We start from the raw sequence: 26,345 nt of genomic DNA on the forward strand, positions 1-26,345 counted from the left end.
TTTGAAGGATGCAGAAGTTTCGAATTTAGTCCCTAAACTTTCCATAGTTTATCACTTTTTCCAAGTTTTGGTACCAAGGGATAAAAGCTTAGTTAGTTTTGAAGGGAAATAAAGAATTTTCGAAATCATCCCCTGGAGTTTCGAAAAATTCGCAGTTTTTGCCCATTTTCGAAAATGGACTATTTTTGCTGAGAATTTGAAGAAAATACATTTTAAGCCCCTGCAGTTTGTGTGAATTTATATTTTTTGCCCATTTTTGTAAATGGGATAGAGTTTCGCATATTAAGCTGTTTTTGACTCAATTGGTCCCTACATAATTCAGAAAATGACAAATTTTACCCGCTTTTTGAAAAATCTTGCAACTTCACCAAAAAATCAAAAAATTTCACATATTGGAATTTTTTGAGGCTTTTTCGTGATTGTTTTTCCATGCAAGATTTTGGTGATTCATTTTTGGAACACATCAATGGGAGTATTGTATTGTTCATTCCTCGGGCGCTTCTCACCCTTAATGGGTTTTATAATCATTTTTTGATTATAAAAAGGGGGAGAATGATGGGTATTCGAAGCGGGTTTCTCGAATATTCGTTTGCAGATTTGAAGACTGGTGTTAATTCGGGGGGGGGGGGGGGGGGGGGGGGGAGGAGTTTTGGTCTTGATCGCGCTAGGTCATTGGAGACTGAAGTCGGGGCATCTAATCCTAACTTTGAGGGGGGAAATGTTAGGGTGCAAAGTCACGCTTGAATGAGACTTTATCCACTTGTGTGTGTAATGAGTTGTATATCATTTATAAGGAAGTGAGTGACGCTTATTTTATGTAAGGAACCATTTTGAAGTGTTAGACTAGAGAGAGAAACTTTGTACAAACCCATTTGTATATATTTTTTCTAGATCTAATAAGAGCTTACAAAGATTTATTTACTCCTTGTGTTCTTGATTTTACATGATGATTCACTAGATCTTTCATATTTCATACATGCCCTCATGATCAAAACCTCTACATTATGTTGACGAACATTAATGAACTTAGAAGAAACAAATGTTTATGAACATAAATGAACGAACAAATCCATTTTCCATGTTTGTTTGTTTAACTAACCACACGAGAACTTTTGTTCATGTTAACAAACTTCCCGCCAAACAAATCATGAACGGTTCGTTGAACTTTGGGTTGGTTTATAACTCCATAGATTATCTAGGGTGATTTGGAATGTCACGTAGGCCAAGAGACCATGTGGGACGAATAATGTCTTCAAATGGAAGACATTAACCAAAAAATTAGGCATACAAGTTTTTGAAAGCATTTGGGCTAAACGGATATGTATTTCAATAGTTGTTCTCATGATTTGTAAAACTACACGAACCAATATCATAACTTTGTCTATGAAAAACAACTAAAAACAATTTTATAAATAAAGGAAGGACTTACTACCCTTATAAAATATTATAAACTTAATTAAACATAAATATAAATTTTAAAACAAGACTTGCCGAGGGATTAGTTGATCCTCGAACTTGAAATTTTAATGGAATTTAACGGACGATTTAAAAAGTACAGAGGCTTCTTTCGATTAAATACATATGTTCTGGGGCCCAAGTGCAACATGCCCATAGATTTAAAATAACAGTCGACACTTCTGGACCCACACTTGCTTACACGGTGACGCAATTGCATCCTGCATGAAACTCTCGGTTTCCGTGGAAAATGTGGACTGCTGTTTATAACCGACTCTGTGTATTGTATATAAATATAGATTCATCGATTGTTGGATACGAAAACCTTCACAGTTAAGCAACAATCACATTATAATAAACGATCTCTTCTCTCTTTGAATCTTCCATCTTGATCATGGCCGAAAACGCTATTACAGTTTACAATCAACCAGAGGTTCGTGTTTTCTAATGTTTAACCGTAGTTTATGCTATTGTGTATTTATTTTTAAATGAATTATTTTAGCATGTATGTTTAGTTTGGGACTTTGATTCCATTTCGATTCATTTGTTACAAAGATAAAAAATCGTTGCTGGTTGCCCCTAAGCGTCGGTGAAAAAGAAAGTGATTAGATGAAATTAAGTGTTAGTAACATAAAAAGAATATATGAGAAATTGTTTGCATTCTTTTGATCCTTCCAAAATTTAGGATAATTCAAAGTAATTAAAGGCATATGTGGTTTTCGTGATGCTAAATTTATGAACTTATAAATCGACTAAAATAAATACACTTTTCTATCTTCTAATATTCTACACCAATATTATTGATGCTACATATTCTCACATAATTGCTACAAAGCTAAACAAAAGATTACATTAGAGACTCTTTTAGGTGATTTTGTTGATTCGCTGTGTGTTTATAATATGGTTTATAATGATTCATGCCTGAAATCTAGTGAAGTTGTTCATCATGATATTTTGCAAACTAATTGTGTACTATTTGATGGAAAATACCTTTCATTGATTTGTTATATTGCGTGCTTGAGTGATGGAAACATATTTCTTGATACCAAAAAGTCAAGAACACTTAATATGATCCTTTCAGAAATGCATTTAATATCGATTTCTTCTTTTTGTTACCAAAGGCTCAAACCGAACAAGAGAAGTTAAAGTACCTAACTTTCGTCCAAGAAGCAGCAAAGCATGCAGCTCCATACGCATCAAAAGCCTATGATTACGCTAAAGAAAACAGCGGTTCACTCAAACCAGGCGTAGAGGCAATAGAAGGCACTCTCAAAACCGTTATTAGCCCTGCATGTGATACATTCCATAACGTCCCTGGTGAAGTACTCAAGTTTGTTGATCGAAAGGTAATCATCATCTTCTCCTTCTCTTTTCCTCCAAATATCATTACATCAATCTTGTTAATATATCACCAAAAAGATTTGAAATTTATGAACATGGTTACAGGTTGATGAGTCTGTTGCAAAAGCCATGTCTACTAATGTCGCGAAGGACATCAAGAACCATGGAGTTGTTGAAACAGCATCTGGGCTTGCAAAATCGGCTTACACGAAGCTAGAGCCGAGTGCAAAAGAGCTGTTGGTGAAATATGAGCCAGTTGCAGAGCAACAAGCAGCTTCAGCTTGGCATTCTCTTAATAAAATGCCATTGTTTCGTAGTGTGGCTAAGGTGGTTATACCAGCAGCGGCGTTCTTGTCTGAAAAGTACAATGAGACTGTTCAGCAAACAGCGGAGGACGGATACCAGGTTTCTTCATATCTGCCATTGGTGCCTACTGAGAAGATTGCTAAGGTGTTCAAGTCTCCGGAGCAAGAAGCAGAATTTGAACCAGAACCAGTTGTTCATGGTGGAGAAGAAGGAGCTGTTGTGGCGCATTGATTATAACATTATATATTATTGGTTGTGGTTTATTTGGCAATTAATATTTCTCGTTTTCTGTCAAGTTTACCTGAAATGAGATACACGATCGAGTGATGGTTGACAATTTTAATGTAGGTTTTGAATGTAATTTGGGTTATTATTATTATTATTATTATTATTATTATTATTATTATTATTATTATTATTATTATTACGTATGTACATGTGGGATAATATTTTGATAAATCACTGCAGAAATAAAGTCATTTTTCCGGCACACGCACACGTACTACTTGCACGTTCCTTCGAATTAGCTTTTTTCAATAAAATTAGGAGGAAACAAAGTTTTCCTAAGAAACTTTCGAAAAATTTCCGAGGAGGTTCTTTTGGAGCGGCGGACACGGAAATTTCTACTATAGTTGCACCTTATATAATAAGGAACTGCATGTAGTTAGTTGCGACTTAATAAGGAATTGCATACATCTTTTTTTGTGGGTGCACTTTAATAAAAAGAAGAGAAAACTACATGGTCCCTATGGTTTGGTGTATGTTTCGTTCCTAGAAATTTTTTTTAATTCAGATCATCCCCATATCTTTAAATTTTTACCCGCCTAGACCCTTACTTTACTTTCCGTCTGATTTGGGGTTAGGAACACCTCACATGAGTGGCATGCTAGGGGCATTTTTGTCCTTTCATAATTCAACAGACTTAAAACTACTTCTTTTTCCTTCTTTTTTCAATCGGTGCTTCCATTTCTCGACTTCTACTCCATTTCTCTTGCATCGTGAAGATTGAAGATCCATAAAATTTATTATGGCGAAATGCAATTGTGGAGCTATAGGGATTATACGAACTTCAGGGACAAAGAGAAACCCTGGTATGTCATTTTATGCATGCCCTTTAGAAGTATCGAGTTATCAATTTTTTTTTGGTAATTTTCTATTTTAACCCTAGTTTGTGCTAATTGAGGCTATTGAAAACTTCAAGGCCCAAGAAGTGGATTTATTTCGTGGGTAGATGAAGAAAACCATAAGCATGAGGCTGAAAGCCAAAATCTTGTGCTTGAAATCCATAATGAAGAACTTCAAATCCAAAATCGTGACCTTGAAATCCAGAATGAAGAACTTGAAATCCAAAATCGGAACTTCAAAATGTTGTTAATTGTCAGTTGGGTTTTGTCTTTTGGGATAATTGTTTACAAGTTGTAGTATTAGGTATATCAGTAGTAGTTTTTGGTTGAAGATCATCAAATGCCAGGGTAATATTAGCATCTTTGTATTGCTGCATTTTAATGAAAGGTTATATTTTGGTACACTTAATAGTTGCATGTTGTTGTCTTACAATGGATTATTACCATCTTGTATTGCTGCAATTGGGAGAGAAAGGGTAAATATTTGGTATATTCATAGCTCCACCGCAAATTGTATCTTTTAGTACTTTTCATTCAACATATGACCAATAAACATGCCAAATGAAATGACCAAAAACAAATGTCAAAGTACCAATAATTCATCCATTAGATAACATTAAAACAAAAGCATTACATTAGAGTTTAACCAAAAAAAAATGTCAAAGTACCAACATTAATTGTTTTGGTGATACAAAACACAAAACAGTTTAACCAAAATACAAACATCACATGACATAAGAGTTTTGTAACATCCCAAGTTCAGAAGCAAGAGTTCAAGGGTGAAATGTGAATTTAGGGGGTGGACTCGGCGAGTGGGTGTGTTTACTCGTCGAGTCGGAGTGGGATTCTGGTCGCGAGTTAAGTGACCAACTCGCCGAGTCGGCAGCTGGACTCGATGAGTTGGTGCTGAGTAGAGAAAACCCTAATCTTTGGGTTTTCACCCTATTTAAAGGATGTTATGTCCTCCCCTCAGCCTCCTTAGCACCCTTTGAGATCCAAAAAACCCTAAACTCGTGTGTGTGAGGCCTTGGAGGGAGATTGAAGCTTTAGAAGTTAATTCTAGTGGAAGAAACTTGAAGATCAAAAGGCTTGCATCAAGAGAGTGGTGTGGATCTAGAATCTACTTCAGTTTGGGCACATTTTGGAGGTAATAAGTTGTTACCTTCACTCTTTTGCATCTAGATCTATTCATGGATAAGATTTGGGGCCATTTTGGTATGTTTAAGATCTATTTTAGGTTTGGAGATTAGATCTGAGGTTGCTACTCCAGATCTAGACTTGTGTTGGTCTAGAATGTCATAAAGCATCAGTCAGTGAGTTGTTGGTGAAGCCTCTTGTCTTAAACCTTAGCCCTAGATTGATTTGGACCTTTAACTCCTCGGTTTCATGTAAAGTTTGCAACTTTATGTGTGGGTTAGACTATAGAAGAGTTGATCTATGGATTGGAGCCCCTTTATGGATCGAAAAGCCACTGTATGGATTAAGAAATGGAGACACACGACGAGTCACATGGGTGTACTCGACGAGTTGTATGAACATGTGTATGGACTCAACGAGTTGGAAGAACAACTCAACGAGTCTGTTGAAGATTTCCTTGGACTCGGCGAATCTGTTCTTGGACTCGACGAGTCTGGTCGTGGAACCCTAACCTCTTCTGGTTAAGCCTCGAATCGGCGAGTCGAGGGACAACTCTATGAGTTGAGCAGGATGAGACTTGGAGATCGAGGACTCGACGAGTCTTGGGGTGTTATGGGAGTTTCTGAGTATGGGAACTCGACGAGTCGACGGGTTGACTCGGCGAGTAGAATCAACCAGGAAGGTTGAATTTGACTGAGGACTTTGACTTTGACCAAGAGTTGACCAGTTGACTTCCAAGGGTATTTTGGTAATTTTGGAATTGGTTCTTTGGTAGTGTTCTGTGGTGAAGTTCGTGTCAGTGGTCGGAGCAGCTTGGTCTTATCTCTTCAGTCGGCAATTGCAGGTGAGTTCTCCTCACTATATCAACAGGGTCTATGGCACCAAGGCCGACCCTTTATGATTTACATCCTAGCTTAGGATGGTTGCTATGTTATTGCTATGTTAGATTACATCTTGGGTTAGGATGGTTGCTATGTTATTGCTATGTTAGATTACATCCTGGCTTAGGATGGTTGTTATGTTAGATTACATCCTGGATTAGGATGGTTGCTATGTTATTGCTATGTTAGATTACATCCTGGCTTAGGATGGTTGCTATGTTATTGCTATGTTAGATTACATCCTGGCTTAGGATGGTTGCTATGTTATTGCTATGTTAGATTACATCCTGGCTTAGGATGGTTGCTATGTTATTGATCGGTTAGATCGGTATCCTGGTTATATGATGGTTGCCATGTTAGTGATCTGTTAGATATGTATGTTTACTTGTTATATGTATGTGCACATCTGTTGGGTTTTGAGCAATCTAACACTCCTAAGTGTACATGCAACCCTAAATACCTTGGATCTATGTTTTCTCTATTGTACATGCCAATATCAACTTTCCAAGGTATTGTTCTATTCTAGCATACAAAACTTTGAATAACACAAGTTAGAATAACATACCTTTTGTTGGTGCTTGTCTTCATGAAGCTTGAGTGCCTAGTGCCCCAAGTGTGAAACCTCAAATGGTTCACACAACACCATAAGCACTTGGAATAACTTAAAGAGAAATTAGAACACTTCAAGAATCGGCTTGCCCTCCATGCATATCATAGTCACCGATTTTCCCAAGCAAGAGATCATTATATAGTGTGTTACAATTAGGGTAAACCCTAATTGTCATGGCTATCCATTTCCATGGATCCATGGGTTCAAATACACCATGGAGCATCCATGGAGCATCCAATGGGTTTTAGCTCAACTTGATAATCCATGGAGCATTAGCCCACTATATAAGTATGGATGATTTACACAATCAACCCATATATTTAATTAGTCTTCTTTTGATCACATAATTAATTCTAAATTAATTATTGATCAATACTAATTAAATAATCTTATTAATATATTAGAACTTATAATATATTAATAAACCTTAAAGTGTTATTTCTCTCATTTTAGTCTATCCAAGTGCATGATGTCATGCAACCCAAATGGACCATGCCGGGTCGGGTCAAGTCTTACCAATTATAGTTATGGACTTAGACATTAATCCAACAGTTTATTGGTTTGGGGAAGGGTTGAGGCAGGTCCTGCTGAGTGCTGTAGTGCCAAGACACCCCGGCCGGACCGGGTAGACTGCAGCCCCGGCCCGGGTAAATCTAGTCAGGCCAAAGGCCCAGCGAGTGGTCCGGATAGGCCGAAGGCCCCGAGGAGGGCTGTCCAGACGTGCCGATGGCTCGGAGAGCGGTCCAGATAGGCGGAGGATCGGGAGTCGGTCCAGTGAGACAGATGGCTCATTATACATGTTGTTTTCTATTTTCTTATATGTTTATATGATATGATTATATCTGTATGGCGTTGGTATTTTGGGGGTAACTCACTAAGCTTTCTAACTTACATTTATCGATTATTGTTTCAGGTATTCTGATGATCGCGGGAAGGAGAAGGCGTAATCGTGCACCTCCTTACATTTTCATGATTGATTCTGGGGATGATCTGATGTTTATATTATTTTGAAAGTAAAATGTAATAACTTAATGGTTTTAAATGTTTTAAAAAGTTTTAAATTGGCTTGAATTCTATGGATGTTACAGGTTGGTATCAGAGCCTTGGTTTGAGTGAATTGGAGGAACACTCATGTGAATCCAATCTCAAATCAAGGAAAGATTTTAAAATGATTTCTAAAATGGTTTTCAAATGATAAAGGAGGATGTAGTGTACGATCAGCCAGAGCTCGCGGATAGACCCCAAAATACCATATAGTATTTGATTATGTAATATGTTAGAACAACATGCTGGTACTAGGTTAGGGATCTTCAGGAATTGAATGATAGAATTGCTTGATTACATGATACCTGATAGCCTAGGGTTTTACTTATATGAAATTGACATCGTTACTCTAGTTGCTTAGTATATGCATCACGATTGTACATAATTAAGATCTTATAGCCTGAGAATGTTTGGTTTGGCTTTATTTCCTGTGCCTTGTCTGGTTGTGGGCTTAGAGTAGGACTGAGTATTTGAAAGTCTGTAGGGTCCAACGTTATGTATGGTTAGCATATATGAGGGTTGCAGGGTTGGTGGAAGTTTCATCGGTGGGTTGTGAGAGGCTGTGAGGCAAGTTATGAGATGTTTAGCATTCCTCTAGGAGTGGGGTTTGAGCGCTCGCTATGATTATGTATATTGTTAGGGCATTGTGATGATACTTGAGACAAATATGGGTAGGTTTGGAAGGTAGTATGGACCCGTACTACTGAAAGCACGGGACAGTACGCGAAGCAAGGAAGTCACAACCCCTAGGGTTTGGTTGGGAATTGGTTCTTGTCACTATATGGGTTATCAGAGATCTTTCTGGTATATTACCAGAATGGTGGTTACGAGGCATCTTGAGACCGGATCCAGGTTTGGATCGGGAGCTGGCAGCCAGGATAGGCCAGCATTGTCAGAGGACCGTGTTAGTGAGATCACCCTAGAGGAGGTGATCGGGGTTGTACGGGAATAGTTTTTGGGAATGTTTCAATCTATTAAGACCGCCATGTTTGAGTATTTCGACGAGCACTATGCAACCATTGCCGAGACGGCTGCCGCAACAGCTTCAACAACTGTAACAAGGGCAGGGAGAGGAGTTGGACAAGATTTCCAGAACCAGGGCTTGTTATTGGTGCATAATCTGATGAGCAGAGGGATACATTTATCTGGGAGCAGGAAGATGACCTGTACTCGTTATATTTCCACGGGTTGAGCGGGAGAGACTAACTTGTGGGTTTCTAGATTGAGGCTCAGGGGTTTTGCTCAAGATCGGGATGTGCGTCGCAGGGACACTGGAAAAGAGTGATGAGTATGTTCAGCTGGGGTTTTGCAGCTGGAAGTTGAATGGCTAATTGATGAATTGGATTGTCATTTGGTAGGGCATGGATTGTGCCCTCTTAGTTTTTCAAGCTCGAAGGAGTGAGCAGAGTTATGACCCGGGGGCACGTTGTTTTCCAGCTTGGGGTCAGTCGGTTGCAGAGGTTGGTAACATTATTTCAACGCCGGTGAGCGTAGGTGGGTTGTCTTGGCATAAGTAAGTGTGGAGTCTGGTTTGCCTTGGATCTTTTGCATCGGACAGTAAGGAGTGAATGTTCAACCTATTGCACATTGGGAGTGTAGATTATGTCTTGGGAGTAGTTGTAGCCCGGTTTAGGGCAGAGGTTGTTTCAGGTGCTGCAGTTCAGCCGTGGACGTTTGAGTTGATAATTGGGTCAAGGTGTGAAACTTGAAGAGACTGATTCAAGAGCCTGAGAGCGGGAATTTTATTGGAACACCTTTGGAAAAAGGGGTATTATGTGGGAAGTCCGCAGGTAGGGTTTCTTAGGATGGTTGTTCAGCATTGTCGGGACTCAGTGGTATTAGCAGCCGTTGGTGATTGACGGACGAAAGCGCCAACGAAAAGGGGTTCGTTGCCGAGGTATTAGTTAGAGCATTTATCTCTTGGCCTTCAGGACTTGAGTGTGGGGTCGCTCAAGTGTTAGTGGCTGATGGGTTCTCTGGAGTTCAACAAGTTCTCATCTGGTTCTTGGAGGTGTGTGATCATTCGGGATGGGCTAGTAATGGAACACTAGTGGGAAAGAGTTGGTCGGCCTCGGATCGGTCGTCGGGAAGTGAGAAGGATTGAGAATCCTCCAGTTTTCATGAATTATGAAGGCTTAGTCGAATCTAAGTGGGGGAGTGTTACCCCACGATGCGGAAGTGGGAGAGGTTTTGAAACGGGGATAAGTTTCATAACCCGATAGGGAGAATGGAGGCCCTAGTGGCTTCTCAGATTGAGGGTTATGTGAGTTGAGGGTTCGGTAAACTCCCCATTATGTGTATCACGTCTTCTCGGTAATTAATAACAAAATTTGGGGAATCAGGTTGGACACTTGATGGTCAACTGTCCACAGCTTGTTGCAAGACCGTTGCATGATCCAACACCGACCACTTTGAGGACTATGGGTGGAGGTCAGGGTGGAGCTGAACCTCCAAGGGCTCAGGGACGCACTTTCCAGCTTACAGCAGAGGAGGTCAGGTCAGAGCCGGATGCAGCTGCAGGTATGTTTCCATTTTGATATCTGCTGATTATGTGGTATTTTAAATATGTTCACCTTTTCGCGTGATTCATAATATGAATGGGGATCTTAGTAGTTAGGAGTTGTAGTTGGTTAGCATTAAGGAGGATTATTGGTTGAAAGATATGGTATATGATCTCGTTGCTTGGAATAGCAACGGCGTTGCGAGAAGTGTTTAGTTGAGATTCGAATTTCCTTGGAGTTCGGGATGTGCGATGTCGGGAGAGTGACCTATGGAGGTTGCTCACTCTGGAGGGATTTAGTCCAGGAGAAGAGGGGGAAACTCTATTAAGTAAGGTCGATCGAGTTATGCCGGATTGTCAGCGGAAGTTAGTAGTTGGTACACTAAGTTAGGAGAATTGGAAAATTTTCTGGTAAAATAGCAAGTATTCAAGGTCGGTTAGCTGTTTAGAATTATCAATGTTGCTAGCCGAATGTGTAGCTTGATTGGAGCAAGTGATAGACAAGTGGGGCAGGGAACAGTGAAGGTTCCAATCAATGGTTTGGTCTAGGCTTTCACTTTAATAGGGTCTTTTGGTTAAATATGCATTTTTGGTTGTTTATGTATTAGTTTACGATCAAGCTAGAGTTTAGGCCTTAAGCCTGTTTATGGCCGTAAACCCAAAGGCCGGCCCAGGTTTGTTATAAATAGGGTTGTGCTAGGTCATTTAATGGTTGTTGATGCCTCAGAGTCTTGGCTGCTATTCCACAAGTTGTACAAGACGTTTTTGCTAATAGAAGCGTGTGCAAGCTTGTTTATATTCTTATTTCTACTCTGTTCTTGATTGTTATTGATTGTGTTTATTGTTTGATCACTGGTAAGATCCGTTTCAGGACCTTACAATTGTTATCAGAGCAAAATCGGTGTCAAAGCGGAATACAATCGAGTTTTGGATCAAATTCTTCACTGATTATGATTGAAGTTGGTTTCTACTGCGAAAGGGTTTCAAGATTAATTCAGAAATTATAGTTTTCTCAAACTTCTGGGAGTTTACGGCCAAAGCTTACGACCGTAAACTGTGATTACGGCCGCAAACACTTATTTGTTCTTGAACCGTAAGCTTGGTTCTTAGGCCGTAAATATAGCATCTTCAACAACCGTACTCATCAACCGTAAATTCTTTTATGACCGTAAACTGAGTTTACGGCCGTAAACCATTCCTGACCGTGAACTGTTAATTCACCGGAAACTAATATTTTTTTTTAAATAATCTAATTTCTAATTAATATTAAATGGAGTCACAAAGTCAAAATCACCACCACGAGCTGGATTTTGTAATGGGCACAACCACTCGAATTCCAAGACTGCTGTCCGCTGAAGGATTTCCGGAATGGAAGTACAGGTTTGAGAAGTACATCAAAATGAAGGACTTCAAAATCTAGAGAAGTATCATAAAAAATCTTTTCAGAATAACCACCACTGTTGCGGGGCAAGTGGTTGATAAAGTGGTTGAAAATTACACCGATAAGGACTTTGAAAAGGTGGAGGAGCAGGAAAGGGCTTTGGCCACTCTGACTATGGCCCTGTCCCTTGATATTGCTCAAGGTTTTAGGGAGTACACTTTGCTAAGGCTTTGTGGGAAGTCCTAATCGAGGTTTATGAAGGGAATGAAGACATGAAGGAGAGTCCCCAAGATATGCTGCAACAACGATTTAACATGTTCAACTACATTCCTGGAGAAACTCTTGTGGCACAACTGCAGCGATTTACCACTCTTACCACTGAGATGACTGTTGTCGGGATCTTTTACACCAAGTCTGAAATAAAGAAGAAGCTACTGAATTCTCTCCCAAAGTCATGGGACATGAATGTAGCTGTTATAAAGAAAACTAAGGATCTCATCCGGCTCTCTTTTGCTGAAATGATGGCAGTTATCAAGGCCTGTGATATTGATGACAAACAACGAGAGATAAATCACATGAATTCATACTCAACTGCAAACCTTGGGATATCTTCTAACAATGATCTTTCATCTTTCACCTTTCCTTCTACAGGTCAACCCTTTGATGCTCAGCAAGCTCAAGTTTAGTCTTTTTCCACTCCATCAGCTACTTCACTTCTTGCTGCATCAGCCATGCCATTCTCACAGAATTAGTCATTCGTTGCTACTCAAGCTGCTTCTTCCTCTAATGTGGCTTCCTCATCAAACGGAAAAGAGGGTGATGAAAATATTGCTCTTGCTACAGGGCTTGTTAACTGCTACAATGCACTTGTAGCTGGAGATCTTCCGCCCCAATTGTCATTTTCCGATCTCGATCAAATTCATCCTGAAGACGTCGAAGAAATGGATATCACACGGCAAATTACCATGGCAGTTTTCAGGGCAAAACAATTTGCAAAGAAGACCGGGAAGAACAACTTGGGGATGAGTGCTGACAAGAAGGTAGGGTTCAGCAAGGGAAAGCTATGTTGTTTCAACTGCCACGAGCCATGTCACTTTGCTCGTGAGTGCCCGAAGCCAGAAAGAAGATTAAACAATGATCGGACAATAGTTGTAGTAGGAAACAATCGGAGCGGTGCACAAGTCAACAGCGAGAAGGAAATGGTTGCACAATCCTTTGATTGGGAGGATCAGATGCAGGCCCTGAACATATTAGGGCCGGAAAATGCTCATTTAGCTCAGGTTGGTGATGATGCTCCCGCTGAGATTGTTGTAGCTGAAGATCAAATGATGGAGCTGCAGTTTGCACTGATGGTATCCTCGACTCCTGAACCAAAGAAAAGCAAGGAGAGTCTACCCTCATGCTCTCAAGCTTGTATTGATTATGTTAAAATTCTCCGTGAGGAAATTGAAACACTACGTAGTGAAGTAAAGGACCTTAGGTATGAGGGTTACCAACTTAGAAAAGGACAAAAACCTCTTAAGGCCTAGTTAGAATCTAAAATAAAGCACTTTAGAAGCCTTCAGGAGGACTATAGTAATAAATGTGAGAATTATGACTACATAAAGAGACAGAACGTTGAGTTATTGAATGAAATTGAAACATTAAAGGGCAAATTTGAAACTGCTGATTTTGATTTTCGAAAATTTGATGTATCAAGTGAGGTAGTTGCCAATATGATAGACCACTGTATGCAATTTAAACATAATCAGTCAAAGGGTCTATGGTATAATAAAGTGCCTCCTCCTTTCAATCATTCATATCTGTTTCAACCTTTGTCCAAAGAGGAGATTGCCAATGAACCATCCATGGTTTACGTCAAGCCATCTGGTTTTGTTTCAGGAGGATTTATTAATGTTGAAAGTACTAAAATTTCTACTTCTCCTACAGATCAATCCTTAAATCAGTCAAAGCATGAAGTTGAAGGATTCGTTTCTGAAAATAAAACTGAGTCTGAACCTGAAGTTTTAGTTTTAAATAAAGACTTTAATTTTTCTTATGTTGCTAGCGACAATGTTTGTTGTGATGTTTCTGCACCTTCTGATACTGTTTTGAATGATTTTAAAGTGTTTGATGATGTGGTTGGCAATTTTAATGTTTGTGATGATAATAATGAAAAACCACCAATTTCACAAGTTTCTCCATCTGATGCACCCTCACTTGTCTCACAACCTAATTCTTGTTCATGTTCATGTGAGAAAAGCAAGGGCGTTGGTATGGAAAACAAATCTGAAAAATGCAGTATAAGTTTTAACAATAACAGAAAGATTTGTTTCAATTGTGGTATTTGTGGTCATATAGCTACGAATTGTCCCAATAGAATGTTTGTACATTTTGAGTCATGAAGAGGAGAGAGCGAATTCATAGGAAGGTCTTTAACTAGAAAGTTCTTTAGAACTCGTTCTCGGAATGATGATTGGAAGGATGATCGTAGTAGAAAACGGGCTGTTTTTCAAAAGCATAAAAGGGCCTTTCATAACAGAGTCCCAAATAGTTTGCCAAAACCGAACATAGCCAAGACAAGGTCGGTTTCGTCAAGAAGCAGCAATGGGTCTTCAACCAATTCTAGTAGAACACCCAGGTGCTCTAAGCAAATGGATAAAAATCCTATTTCAAAACCACCAGGGACTGTTAGAAAACCTAATTATCAATGGTTGACCAAAATAGCCTCCAATCCATCATCTATGTCCTCTGAGAAGTTATTAGATAATGATAAATTTGAAAAGGCATCAGGACAACCCAGGAAAGTGATGACCTGGGTTCCCAAATCTAAATGAACCCGCACATTTTGCAGGGACAGTTGCGGGGGAATGTCGTCAGACCTTGGTTCGTCGACAGCGGCTGCTCCCTACATATGACAGGAGATATAGCCCAACTGAACAACATTCAATCTTTTAATGGGGGATATATTTCCTTTGCGGGTGGAGAAGGAGGCAAGATCAATCAAAGAGGAGCCGTCACAAATGGGGTGTTAAGTTTCGAAAATGTCAACTTTGGTCCCGAATTGAAGCATAGTTTGTTGAGTGTCTCTCAGATATGCGATAAAGGCTATTCTACGCATTTCATTGATAAGGAATGCATGATTCTCAAGACAGACTTTGTCATTCCAGAAGAGTGGACTCTTGTAAAATCTAAAAAGGATGAGAATGCTTACATCATTGATATGAATAGCAATCTTCCAGAACAAGTTACATGCCTCTTTTCAAAAATCTCAGAACAAAATGCAATGCCGTGGCACCGAAGACTTGGTCATCCTAACGCCAAGAACTTGAACCGTCTTGCAAAGAATGAGATGGTCCGTGGTTTGCCTGTCAAAGACTTTATAACTTTTGAAAAGTGTGTGTCATGTGTCCAATGTAAGCATCACAGAAAACCACACATGCCAAAACAAGTTAACTCAATCAGTCAGGTACTTCAATTGCTACATATGGATCTGTTTGGACCAGTCAACGTTCTCAGTATAAACAAAAATTCATATTGTCTGGTTGTGATTGAAGACTTCTGTCGTTTTACGTGGGTTTTCTTTCTATCCAAAAAAGCTGGCGTTGCTGATCTAATTAAGAAATTCATTGTGTTAATTGAGAACCAAACTAACAACCGGGTGAAGGAACTTCGTACCGACAACGGAACAGAGTTCAAGAATTCTATTCTCGATCATTTTTTTTTGTAGAAAAGGGTATTATGCGTCAATACAGCTCCGCTCACACCCCTCAGCAAAATGGTGTTGGCGACAGGAGAAACAGAACTTTAAAAGACGCTGCAAGGATGATGTTGTTGTTGGATTAATGTCTAAGTCCATAACTATATTTGGTATGTACTTGACCCGACCCGGCATGGTCCATTTGGGTTGCACTTCACCGACACAATTTATATGAATAATCTTTTGAGAATAGTATGTTTATGATTAATATTAATATATTATAAGTTCTAATATATTAATATGGAATCATATTATTTAATTAGTATTGATCAAGAATTAATTTATAATTAATTAAGTGATCAAAAGGAACTAATTAAATATGGACTCTTATATATATGGAATGGGCCAAGTTCATTTAGGTTGGGCTAAGCTTTCATGGATAGTCCATGGAGTGTTTAACCCATGTATCCTAGGAAATGAAAGGTCATGGGTATTAGGGTTTAACCCTAATCCTCCATACTATATAAAGATCTCCTTGGTTGGTGAAATTGGCACTAGTGTGGTACACTAAGAAGGGCTAGCCGATTTCACTAAGAGAGAACCAAGTATTCATATTCTCTAAAGTCTTCCAAGGTGTCTTGGTGATTTGTGATTCCACTTTAGGCTTCCACACTATTGGGGCTAAGCTCTTAAAATTTGAAGACATCAAGCTACATCAAAAGGTATGTCCTCTAACTAGTACTTTGTAGATTAAGAACATCATAATATGCTAGTTAGGATTAACGCCTTGGAAGTTCTTATTTGCATGTATAATAGAGAAAACATAGATCCAAGGTATTTAGGGTTGCATGTACACTTAGGAGTGTTAGAATGCTCAAAACCCAATAGTGGTATCAGAGCCTAGGCTTGTTTTCTATTATACTTGATGCAAATTGCTGAAAAATGCTGAAAAACTCGATTTTCTGGCTTTCTGGGCACTGGACTCGTTGAGTCCACTGATGAACTCGCCAAGTCCATGAGTAAAACCATCCTACTCGCCGAGTAGGTTCATGCACTCGCCGAGTAGGAGCCCCAGACAACATATTTTCGAGGTTTTTGGCTAGAAATGGACTAGGAACATTACCCTAAGCTGTTTTTGAACTTATAAACTTGTTTTTGATGTGGTAATGTTCATGCTAATCCATTTTCAAAGATAATTGTCAATAGATTCATGTTTTGAATTAGTTTAGTGATTAGGCTAATTACATGAAAAAGTTTGATTTGAATTATCTTGTTCTTATGAGTTGCTTAGATTAATAGAAAGTTGAGTGAAATAGTTGTTTTCAATCCAAATTAATCTAAGAGATGATTCTAAAATGTGTTTTTGTAACTTGTCCTCAAGTTATATGAAAAGTCACATTTAAGTTTCATAAAACTCATAAAAGTTGGCAATGGTTACAAAAGATGAAGAGTCTTGTTCTTAAGTTATGGAGGTTCAAGAGTCACTTCATTAATAAATAAATAAATAAAGTGTAACCTTAATTAATTCCATAAGTTACAAAATAAAGAAAAAGTTACATTCTTTAATAGTTTAAAGTCTTCCATAACTTGTCCTCAAGTTATGGAACTTGAAGAGTTTTTGGATTAAAACTACTTTAAACACATAAGTTATGGAATTAATTAGTTTGGAATAGTTTCAAAACTACTTTATAATATTATAAGTTAATAATATATATATATATATATATATATATATATATATATATATATATATATATATATATATATATATATGTATGTATAAGAGTAAAGTCAGTCTTACCGCTAGTACGCCTCATTCACGAAGCTGGTATATAAGGTGGGTATAAGGTTGTTGGCTATAAAATGGCAACTTAATGGGTGTCCACTCTCACCCACCGCTTGCTTGACTGGTGGAGGGTCGTTAGCCGAACGGGTTTGACAAGACTATAATTGTCCCTTCATTAAAAGTATTAATGATAAATACTAAGTAACTCAACTCTTAATAATACCCAATCTTAGTTACTTAGGAAAATATGAATAAGGTGTTAATCCAAGAAATTACACTTTACACTTTGTCTAAGTCGTTAGTGGAGCGTGTGTGGTTAACCGGCACACTAACCTAGACTTAACAAGGTAGGTAAAGGGTGACTTAATATTTATCATAGTATCGATGGAGCGTGTGTGGTTTACCGGCACATCGATTGAGGGGTAATTTATTAAGGGTACCAAGTGATTTGCATGGTTACTTCACACCTTGTTTTGTGATCCTCGGCATCCCAGTCACAAAACCTGAAGGGCACACTCGAGATTGAAACATGCCTTTGAACAGTTCAATGAATCTCAAAGATCTAGGAGTTTCAAAACCAATTAAAACCTAATAATACATTTCGTTTATCTTGGTGGAAATTGGTGAATCGTCATTCACCTACCTTCAAATATTTTATAGCTTGGATTACAGCATACCTCTTCTAAGTTATAAAATAGTTTGTTGGGTCCTAGCCTTAATATTTCATATTGGGTGTCATATTAAGGACTTAAGATCAACTATCTTGAATGTCTCCCAAAAGATGTCTGGTTTAGACATTTATGATCTTCCCAAATCTCTTGAAACAAGCTTTCCTAAATGAAAATGATGTCCCTAGGAAATCATACTTCCTTCACCTCCTCCAATTATTCTCCCAAACCCACAAGTTCTTGAAAAGTTTAAGGTCACTCAGGCCCTATTGGCAAGGCAAGGTCTAGGTGTGATCACATCTTGGAGATGTAGTCACATATTGATAAGCCAGGAGAGTTGGGTGTCAAAGTCTTGAGAAAGTTGGTGGTTCAATCACTTTCTAAGTCACATAGTGAGTTCTTTTGGAACACCTATGAAACAGACTATGACAAGACCCTTAATGATCTTATCTATTTGTTAAGATCAACTTCCTTAAAACTTGATGGAAATTGACAATAGTGACACAGGAAATCCCGGAAAGCATTCTCTTCCCAATGGAAAGGGATCGGCCATAGTCAACTCGGTTGACCAAATGGTAAAGAGAAAAGCTAAGTCTGTGATAGTCCCGTGTACCATTATCAAAGGGTCCATATGTTTATATTGCCAAAGGAAGGGCATTGATTGCGAAGCTGCCAAATTTACCTAAGGAAGTTAAAGTCAATAAGTTTTAGGTAAAGTCCACTATCTAACTCTGCTAAGTTTCGATTCTGAGATTCTTGATACATGATGTGACTAGGTCACATGGTTATGTTTTAAGAATCAAAGAAAGGTGAAGAAACTTAAAGAAAGAATATGTTGAATCTGATGGCGTAGATGGATTTCTATCGCATAGTTTGAAGATCGGATTCTTGAGCTACAACTTAGGAGTTATGAGATATTGCTTAGGAATAGATAACAACAAGTTTTCATATGGATTTTAAGGATAAGTTTTTCCGCAAAGTTTTAAAATAAAAGGAAAAATCTTAGATTTTATTTATTTTAAAATATCCTTACAATGGCATTTGAGAAAAAAATTGTTGCTTATATGATTCCAATAATAGAAAGAGTGGAAATATGAAATTGATTCTTCATTTGTGGTAATGTCTAAATTTACCAAATAAGGAAAGATTCTCATCACCTAAGTTTCATTTGGACTGGAACTTGGAATCATGCAAGTTATATAGCATGATGAATGAGAACTTTCAAGTATTGGAAAAATTAAGACTAATTACTTGTTCAGATGGATGTGTGAGTCAAGTGAAGGACTAAGGGATCGAGTACACATTCTTGTGCACTGGTAAAGTCCACCACAAAAGATTGGTAAGACTATTCGTCATAGTTTACAAAAGCTCAGTAAATATGATTATACTTACAAGCTTAAGTGTAACTCTGAGACATTGGAAAAAGGTTCCAATGTATGACAGAGCGAATAAGAAGAATCAAATTAGGCAGAAGGATAAAAGTTTCTCAAATCTGAAAAGATGGGAGAGTACTTTAGTATCAATTTTGTGATCATCTTAATGATTAAGAAACCATAGCACAATTAGTTCTCTAAGGAAATCGTAGTGCATTCTTATGACTAAGAAGAGGGATCTTGAATTGTTGAAATGGTTAAATCAAGAAGATGAGTCATACTTCGTTCCAATACAAGTCTTAGAGTCATACTCCAAGATTGTAATTTGAGTGACATGTCTTAAAGAAGGTTTAAAACACTTGTCAAATGTAAGAGTAAAAGTTTTGTACTCTTGTACATTTGAAATTGGTAAGTTGTGATGTTTTGGATAAAACAAAGACCAACTTAGGCCAATTGTGTGAAGTGTTTGTCTTGATAAAAATCCACACTATCTCTTGGATGTTTGACAAGGGAGTCTTATAGGTCACGAGGACAGTGGGAGTCTTAAAGGTCTTGAAAGTCTCAAGAACTAATCAAGAAGAGAACCTGAAGTTCTTTACTAGCACACGACTTGAGGTTTATAACCTATCGTGTTGACATATTCCGTGCCCATTCCAGTTAAAGTTGGCTTTTCATATGAGTTCTTAGAGTTCTCAATTTGTTGCACAACTACTTGGAAGCAATGGCAGGCCCTTGAGCTGCCAGGTGGCAAGAAATTAAGATTGAGTTCAGTCCATATGAGTTTGGATTTGTCATTATCCCTGTCTTGTGACTATGGTTTTGATAATTCACATGGATAAGAACACATACACCATTAAATCTAAGTGTCATAAGGTTTCTCTCCGATTCATGAAAATGATGGTGAGGAAACACTTTCACTAAGTAGAATTTAGCTAGATAGCAATTGTGATGTTTGCATTCTCAAAGTCGTTAGTGGAGCGTGTGTGGTTTACCGGCACACTAACCTGGACTTGTGAGAAGTGGCAAAAAGGTCTAACCATTATGATTACGACATACCTCTTCATAATTGTTTAGACACACAAGTGTGATATCTAAGGGAAGGTGTATGTTTTTGATAAAGTCTTATCAAAACAATCTAGTATCAGAAATCTGAACTTTGGTAGAAAGTCAGCTAATTTATGAGTACATGTCAAAGCTAGTGGGAGCATAAGTGTTATGATAATAATCATCATGTTAGTGGGAGCGTGATAATTATGATAAAGTATTGCAAGTTAGCAATGTTAATTATAGAAAACAAAAGGTTTCAATTGGGAAAAGGTTGTTTTGCTATAATTAAGGGAGAGGAAATTATACTTCATCTCAAATCTATAAGCTTAGATCGTGAGGTTTTAATCATTTAGTCAAGGATATATATGAATTTCATGTTGGAATGGCTCAACATAAGGAAATTTTGTATATGAGTCCATTATTTGCGTTCTAAAATTCGATTATGAATACGACATCCCTTTTCATAATCTGAATTATGAGAACTTGGCAAATTGAAATGGAAATGTTATAGCAAAAGACTAGTTTAGTCTTTATGTGAGACATCATGAATCGTTTCCCATATGCTTCGGATATAGGATCGATTGCATGTGCTATATTCATCCTTTCTAAAACTTTCCAAATGCCTGGGGCATTAAGAAGGGAAAAGGTTTAGAACTGGATATGACTAAAAGAATTAAACAATTGTCGAGGACAATCTAAGGTTTACCAAAGATTGGGTGCTCAATGACAGTTGGAAGTATAGTGATAATTATGGAAGGACCATATTGACTTAGTCTGTAAGGAGGCAACTCTTGTTCAGAAGTGATAGTCAAAATGGAATTTGGAAATGTTTCAAAGTTAGTTTTTTCAATCTGTTTAAGATTAGGAAACTTAATGCAAGAAGTATGTTTCCAAGGAGCTGATCTCCTTTGGAATACTCTGTAATGATTGTTGTCAAGTCTTTCTGACTTTGTGCATAATCATTACAAGAGGATCAATGCATATAAGTTTAGAATCCAACAGATTTCAGTAAATGGCATGAATTTGGAATTCTTGTATTTGCAGTAAGGATTTGGGACTGTGAAAGAAGATCAATGGAGTTTTGTTCAATTGATCTAGTTCACAAAGTAAAGATCATAGACAAACATAGTATGCATACTTGGTGTGTGGCATGACTAGTGTTTAGAAAACATAGTGTACATGCTTGGAGCATGGGACAACTATTGTTTTAAATTCAAGAATAAAGTTGATAGCTGAAACAGTATATAATGAATAATGTGTAATCATATGGTGATAAATAAAAGGTGTTTTATTTATGTTCATAGGTTTTGATACCATAGTGGATTCAATTATTATTGTGTTTCATTTTGCATGTTTTGACTTCCAGAATAAACTAGGTTATTCTTCCGGAATGACTAAGTTATTCAAACCATCCACAGTCGGTCATATGTTGGAAGTAGATATGAATTAAGACTGTCATGGGTTGGCTTGTAGAGGTCTAAGGTGTTGGACAAAGGGCTACAACACTCATGAGTGCTCATAAGTTCTGAGTATTGGATTCAACCCGCGCTCATTGGAATCACTTCATGGATTTTATCACAAGTGATCATGAGATGATAATATCTTATATTATTCAAACCTAGAGATATGAGTTGTTACTATGAGTTGGTTGTACATTGATTGCACGAAAACGCATTTGGTAACTCGGTGCTATAAAACGTGCCTTTGTGTATGATTCAACAAGTGGTAGAAGAAGCCATATGAGTCGAAGTTTATCCATTCCTTTTACCTTCGGGATAAAAGTGATATCTGTGGGCCCCTCGATGATTTGATGATGACAAATGGAAGTGCTCGGCCGGGCCAGGACTGATTTGATTTCTTCAATTAGTCAGTCGTCATAAATCAGAAATCGGGAAACAACAAATGGACAGAGAGAATGATTATAATCCATGTATCAGTCCATATGATATCTAGAATGGAGGAATATATGATCCCTTATCTAATGGACAAGTTCGTTGACAAGATCAGAGTTCGACAACGGCTTTAAAAGCTACGATTGCCAGTTAGGTTTGAAGTCATACACAATAATAGTCTTAGACTTATCCAAGTGGGAGACTGTTGGATTAATGTCTAAGTGCATAACTATATTTGGTATGTACTTGACCCGACCTGACATGGTCCATTTGGGTTGCACTTCACCGACACAATTTATATGGATAATCTTTTGAGAATAGTATGTTTATGATTAATATTAATATATTATAAGTTCTAATATATTAATATGGAATCATATTATTTAATTAGTATTGATCAAGAATTAATTTATAATTAATTAAGTGATCAAAAGGAACTAATTAAATATGGACTCTTATATATATGGAATGGGCCAAGTTCATTTAGGTTGGGCTAAGCTTTCATGGATAGTCCATGGAGTGTTTAACCCATGGATCCTAGGAATTGAAAGGTCATGGGTATTAGGGTTTAACCCTAATCCTCCATACTATATAAAGATGTCCTTGGTTGGTGAAATTGGCACTAGTGTGGTACACTAAGAAGGGCTAGCCGATTTCACTAAGAGAGAACCAAGTATTCATATTCTCTAAAGTCTTCCAAGGTGTCTTGGTGATTTGTGATTCCACTTGAGGCTTCCACACTATTGGGGCTAAGCTCTTAAATCTTGAAGACATCAAGCTACATCAAAAGGTATGTCCTCTAACTAGTACTTTGTAGATTAAGAACATCATAATATGCTAGCTAGGATTAATGCCTTGGAAGTTCTTATTTGCATGTATAATAGAGAAAACATAGATCCAAGGTATTTAGGGTTGCATGTACACTTAGGAGTGTTAGAATGCTCAAAACCCGACAGTTGTGTGACTCTAAACTACCAGTTTTTTTTGGGCCGCGGTGATAAACACTGCTTGCCACGTTCAGAATCGCATGTTGATCTACAAAGCTCAGATGAAGACCCCGTATGAGAGTCTATATGGTCAGAAGCCTTCAGTAAGTCATTTTCGTGTATTTGGCTTCCCTTGCACCCTTCTTCACCTAGAGACTAACTCGAAGTTTAATGCCAAAGCCGATGATTGTTACTTCGTAGGGTATGCTGCTCGCACCGCTTATAGGGTCTACAATAAGAAGACAAAGAAGATTGTGGAATCTTATGACGTGCGTTGGTTGGAAGAAAATGAGACGGATGCTAGAGTGGGTCCGGATTGGTTGTTTGATTACATATCGCTTTTCAAATCAATAAATGTGTCTTCGGGTAGCTTATCTGGACCTGTCTCCGGTTCGAAGAATGTTTCTGAAGACGAAGATGAAGAAGTTGTCTACAGACCTCCAACGGTATCCTCTTCACCATCTAAGGAGGAGTCCTCTGCTACGCCTGAGGGGGAGTCATCTGTACAACCTGATAGTCCAAAATCTCCAGCTCAAAATGATATTCCTGATACTGAAACTATGCCACTCACTCCTATAGAAAGAGAGTTCATGTCTAAATATGCTTCCGCTGTCTCTTCAACCTTTATGGAACTAGTCTTTCCTGAAAACATTTCAAATGAGTTTGTAGTAGAGCCGTCTGGAGCGGCTCAATCAGCAAATGAAAGAGGTGTCAACATTCACAATCTTCCTGTCTCGCTTAATGATATCAGCCAAGAGATACCTTCAAGAATTCAACGCGATCATCTGATTGAAAACATCATTGGTCAGCTGCGCGACGGTGTTAAAACCAGAAGTCAGGGTGGAGATGTCAATACCTGTCTTTACTCTTGCTTTATCTCTCAAATAGAGCCCAATAATGTTGAAATGGCTCTGAATGAGCCCAGTTGGGTGGATGCAATGCATGAAGAACTACATCAATTTGAAAAACTCGGGGTTTGGAAGTTGGTTTAGTTAACAAAGGGCAAAAAGTCTTTTGACACATGATGGGCCTATCGCAACAAGCATGATGATTCCGGGGTTATTATGCAAAATAAAGCTAGATTGGTGGTTTGCGGGTTTCGATAAAGTTGAGGGTCTTAATTACACTGAGGTTTATGCTCCAGTAGCCTGCTTGGAGGCTATTTGTATCTTCCTTGCATATGCCTCTTACATGAACTTCACTGTTTACCAAATAGACATCAAGACAACCTTCTTGTATAGCAAGGAGAAGGAAGATATCTACATTGATCATCCCCCTGGGTTTGTTGACTCGAAATTTCCTAATCGTGTTTACAAGTTGGAAAAGGCATTGTATGGGTTACATCAAGCTCCTCGAGCATGGTATGCGAATCTTACAAAGCACTTGTTCGAGCATAGATACTCTCGTGGCACTATCGATCAAACTTTGTTTATCAAGCATGTCGGTAATGATCAGATTCTGGTTCAAATCTATGTTGACAACATTATTTTTGGGTCGACCAGTCCGCAACTTTAAAAGGAATTCGAATGTGTTATGAAAAAGCGATTCGAGATGAGTTCGTTGGGGGAAATGACCATGTTTTTGGGGCTTCAGGTCAAAAAAAATTCAACCGGAATCCTGCTACATCAAGCCAAGTATGTGGAAGATATTATTGAGAAGTTCGGGTTTCACGACGCTAAATCTGCATTGACGCCAATGGGTAAAAGACCTCTTCTGACTCCAGATGCTGATGGCGATTCCGTAGATCAGACTCTCTACAGATCGATGATCGGATCGCTGATGTATCTTACTGCAAGCCATCCAAACATCATGTTTTCAGTTTGTCAATACGCACGTTATCAGGCTAATCCTAAACTTTCACATCTTATTGCTGTCAAAAGAATTTTTCGGTATATCAAAGGCAGCCCAAAATTGGGTCTTTGGTATCCGAAGAATTCTGAATTTGATTTCTATGCTTTTGCTGACAGTAATTATGGAGGCTGTGAGCTTGACAGGAAATCTACTTCAGGAGGGTGTCAATATCTTGGTGACAGGCTAGTGTCATGGCAGTGCAAGAAGCAACACACTGTCTCAACCTCAACATCAGAGGCAGAATACGTTGTTGCATCTGCCTGTTGTTCTCAAGTTATCTGGATCCAACATCAACTGTTGGACTACGGTTTGAATTACTTAGAAACCTCCATCTACTGTGATAATGAGGCCGCAATTCAAATTGCCAAAAATCATGTCCAATATTCTAAAACCAAGCACATCGACATTAAAATTCATTTCATCAGAGATTGTTATGAACGTTCACTTATCCGGCTAGAACAGGTTCCCGCTGCTAATAATGTGGCGGATCTGTTCACTAATCCCTTTAACAAAGCTCGCTTCGATGTGCTTGTGGGATTTCTAAAAATGATTCGTTTTGAGGATTAAGTTTTTCTATTTTATTTTTTTGTTTTCTTAATTCTTCGTAAATTTTAAAATTTATTCTTGTTTTTGTAGGTAGGCTAGTTTAAATTTGCGCATTTTATTTCCTTTTATTTTTCATTCTCAACCATGCACAAATTTAGAGGGAGAAATAATAAAAAAAAAAAATTCAAAAACAATAAAAAAAATCCAAAAATCCAAAAAAAAAAAACAATAAAAATTCAGAAAGTCAAAAAAATATATTGCTGACAGTTTTGTTTGTAGGTGTGCTGACGGGAAATGATATTAGTAAGTGATAACAGGCAATCTGAATCTGCGTAACGTACCTAAATTGAATTGTCTACGCTCTGTGCTCGATGCGCTGGTAGGCACGAAAGATTTTAAATGGACTTGACTAGGGAGAGTTGAACTTAAGGAATTCAAGGACTTGACAAACATTAACCTAGTTAGATCCGTTTAGCTTCAAATCACGACGCTCGGATAGGTTGAGTAGGGAGATATGCATGAGAATCTACCAGTCACAGTAAAAGAACCCGTATCTAGAACTGTGGGTTAACTTTTCCTCGATGTGCGGATTCTGTCCTTAATTCCGGTTTTGATGGGGTGATTGGGGAATTCCAATAAACTAGGTTTGTAGAATGTTATTTTCTTGCTTTCTATCTGTTAGTCATATGTTGCCTCCTCTGCGTGATTGAGAGATCTGACTTGGATTGTAACATATGC

General features: G+C 38.1%; 1 protein-coding gene across 1 annotated transcript; it reads left to right on the forward strand.

Annotated features, from left to right (window-relative positions):
* The first annotated feature begins 1,731 nt into the window (after window positions 1–1,731).
* LOC111884541 (stress-related protein) lies at window positions 1,732–3,505 on the forward strand. Its single transcript, XM_023880858.2, has 3 exons — window positions 1,732–1,888; window positions 2,577–2,801; window positions 2,902–3,505. The coding sequence occupies exons 1-3, from the start codon at window positions 1,850–1,852 to the stop codon at window positions 3,331–3,333; spliced, it is 696 nt and encodes a 231-aa protein (XP_023736626.1). The 5' UTR covers window positions 1,732–1,849; the 3' UTR covers window positions 3,334–3,505.
* Window positions 3,506–26,345: the final 22,840 nt, after the last annotated feature.

Source organism: Lactuca sativa, chromosome 9 (genome assembly GCF_002870075.4).
Source record: "Lactuca sativa cultivar Salinas chromosome 9, Lsat_Salinas_v11, whole genome shotgun sequence".
NCBI classification, from domain to species: Eukaryota; Viridiplantae; Streptophyta; class Magnoliopsida; order Asterales; family Asteraceae; genus Lactuca; species Lactuca sativa.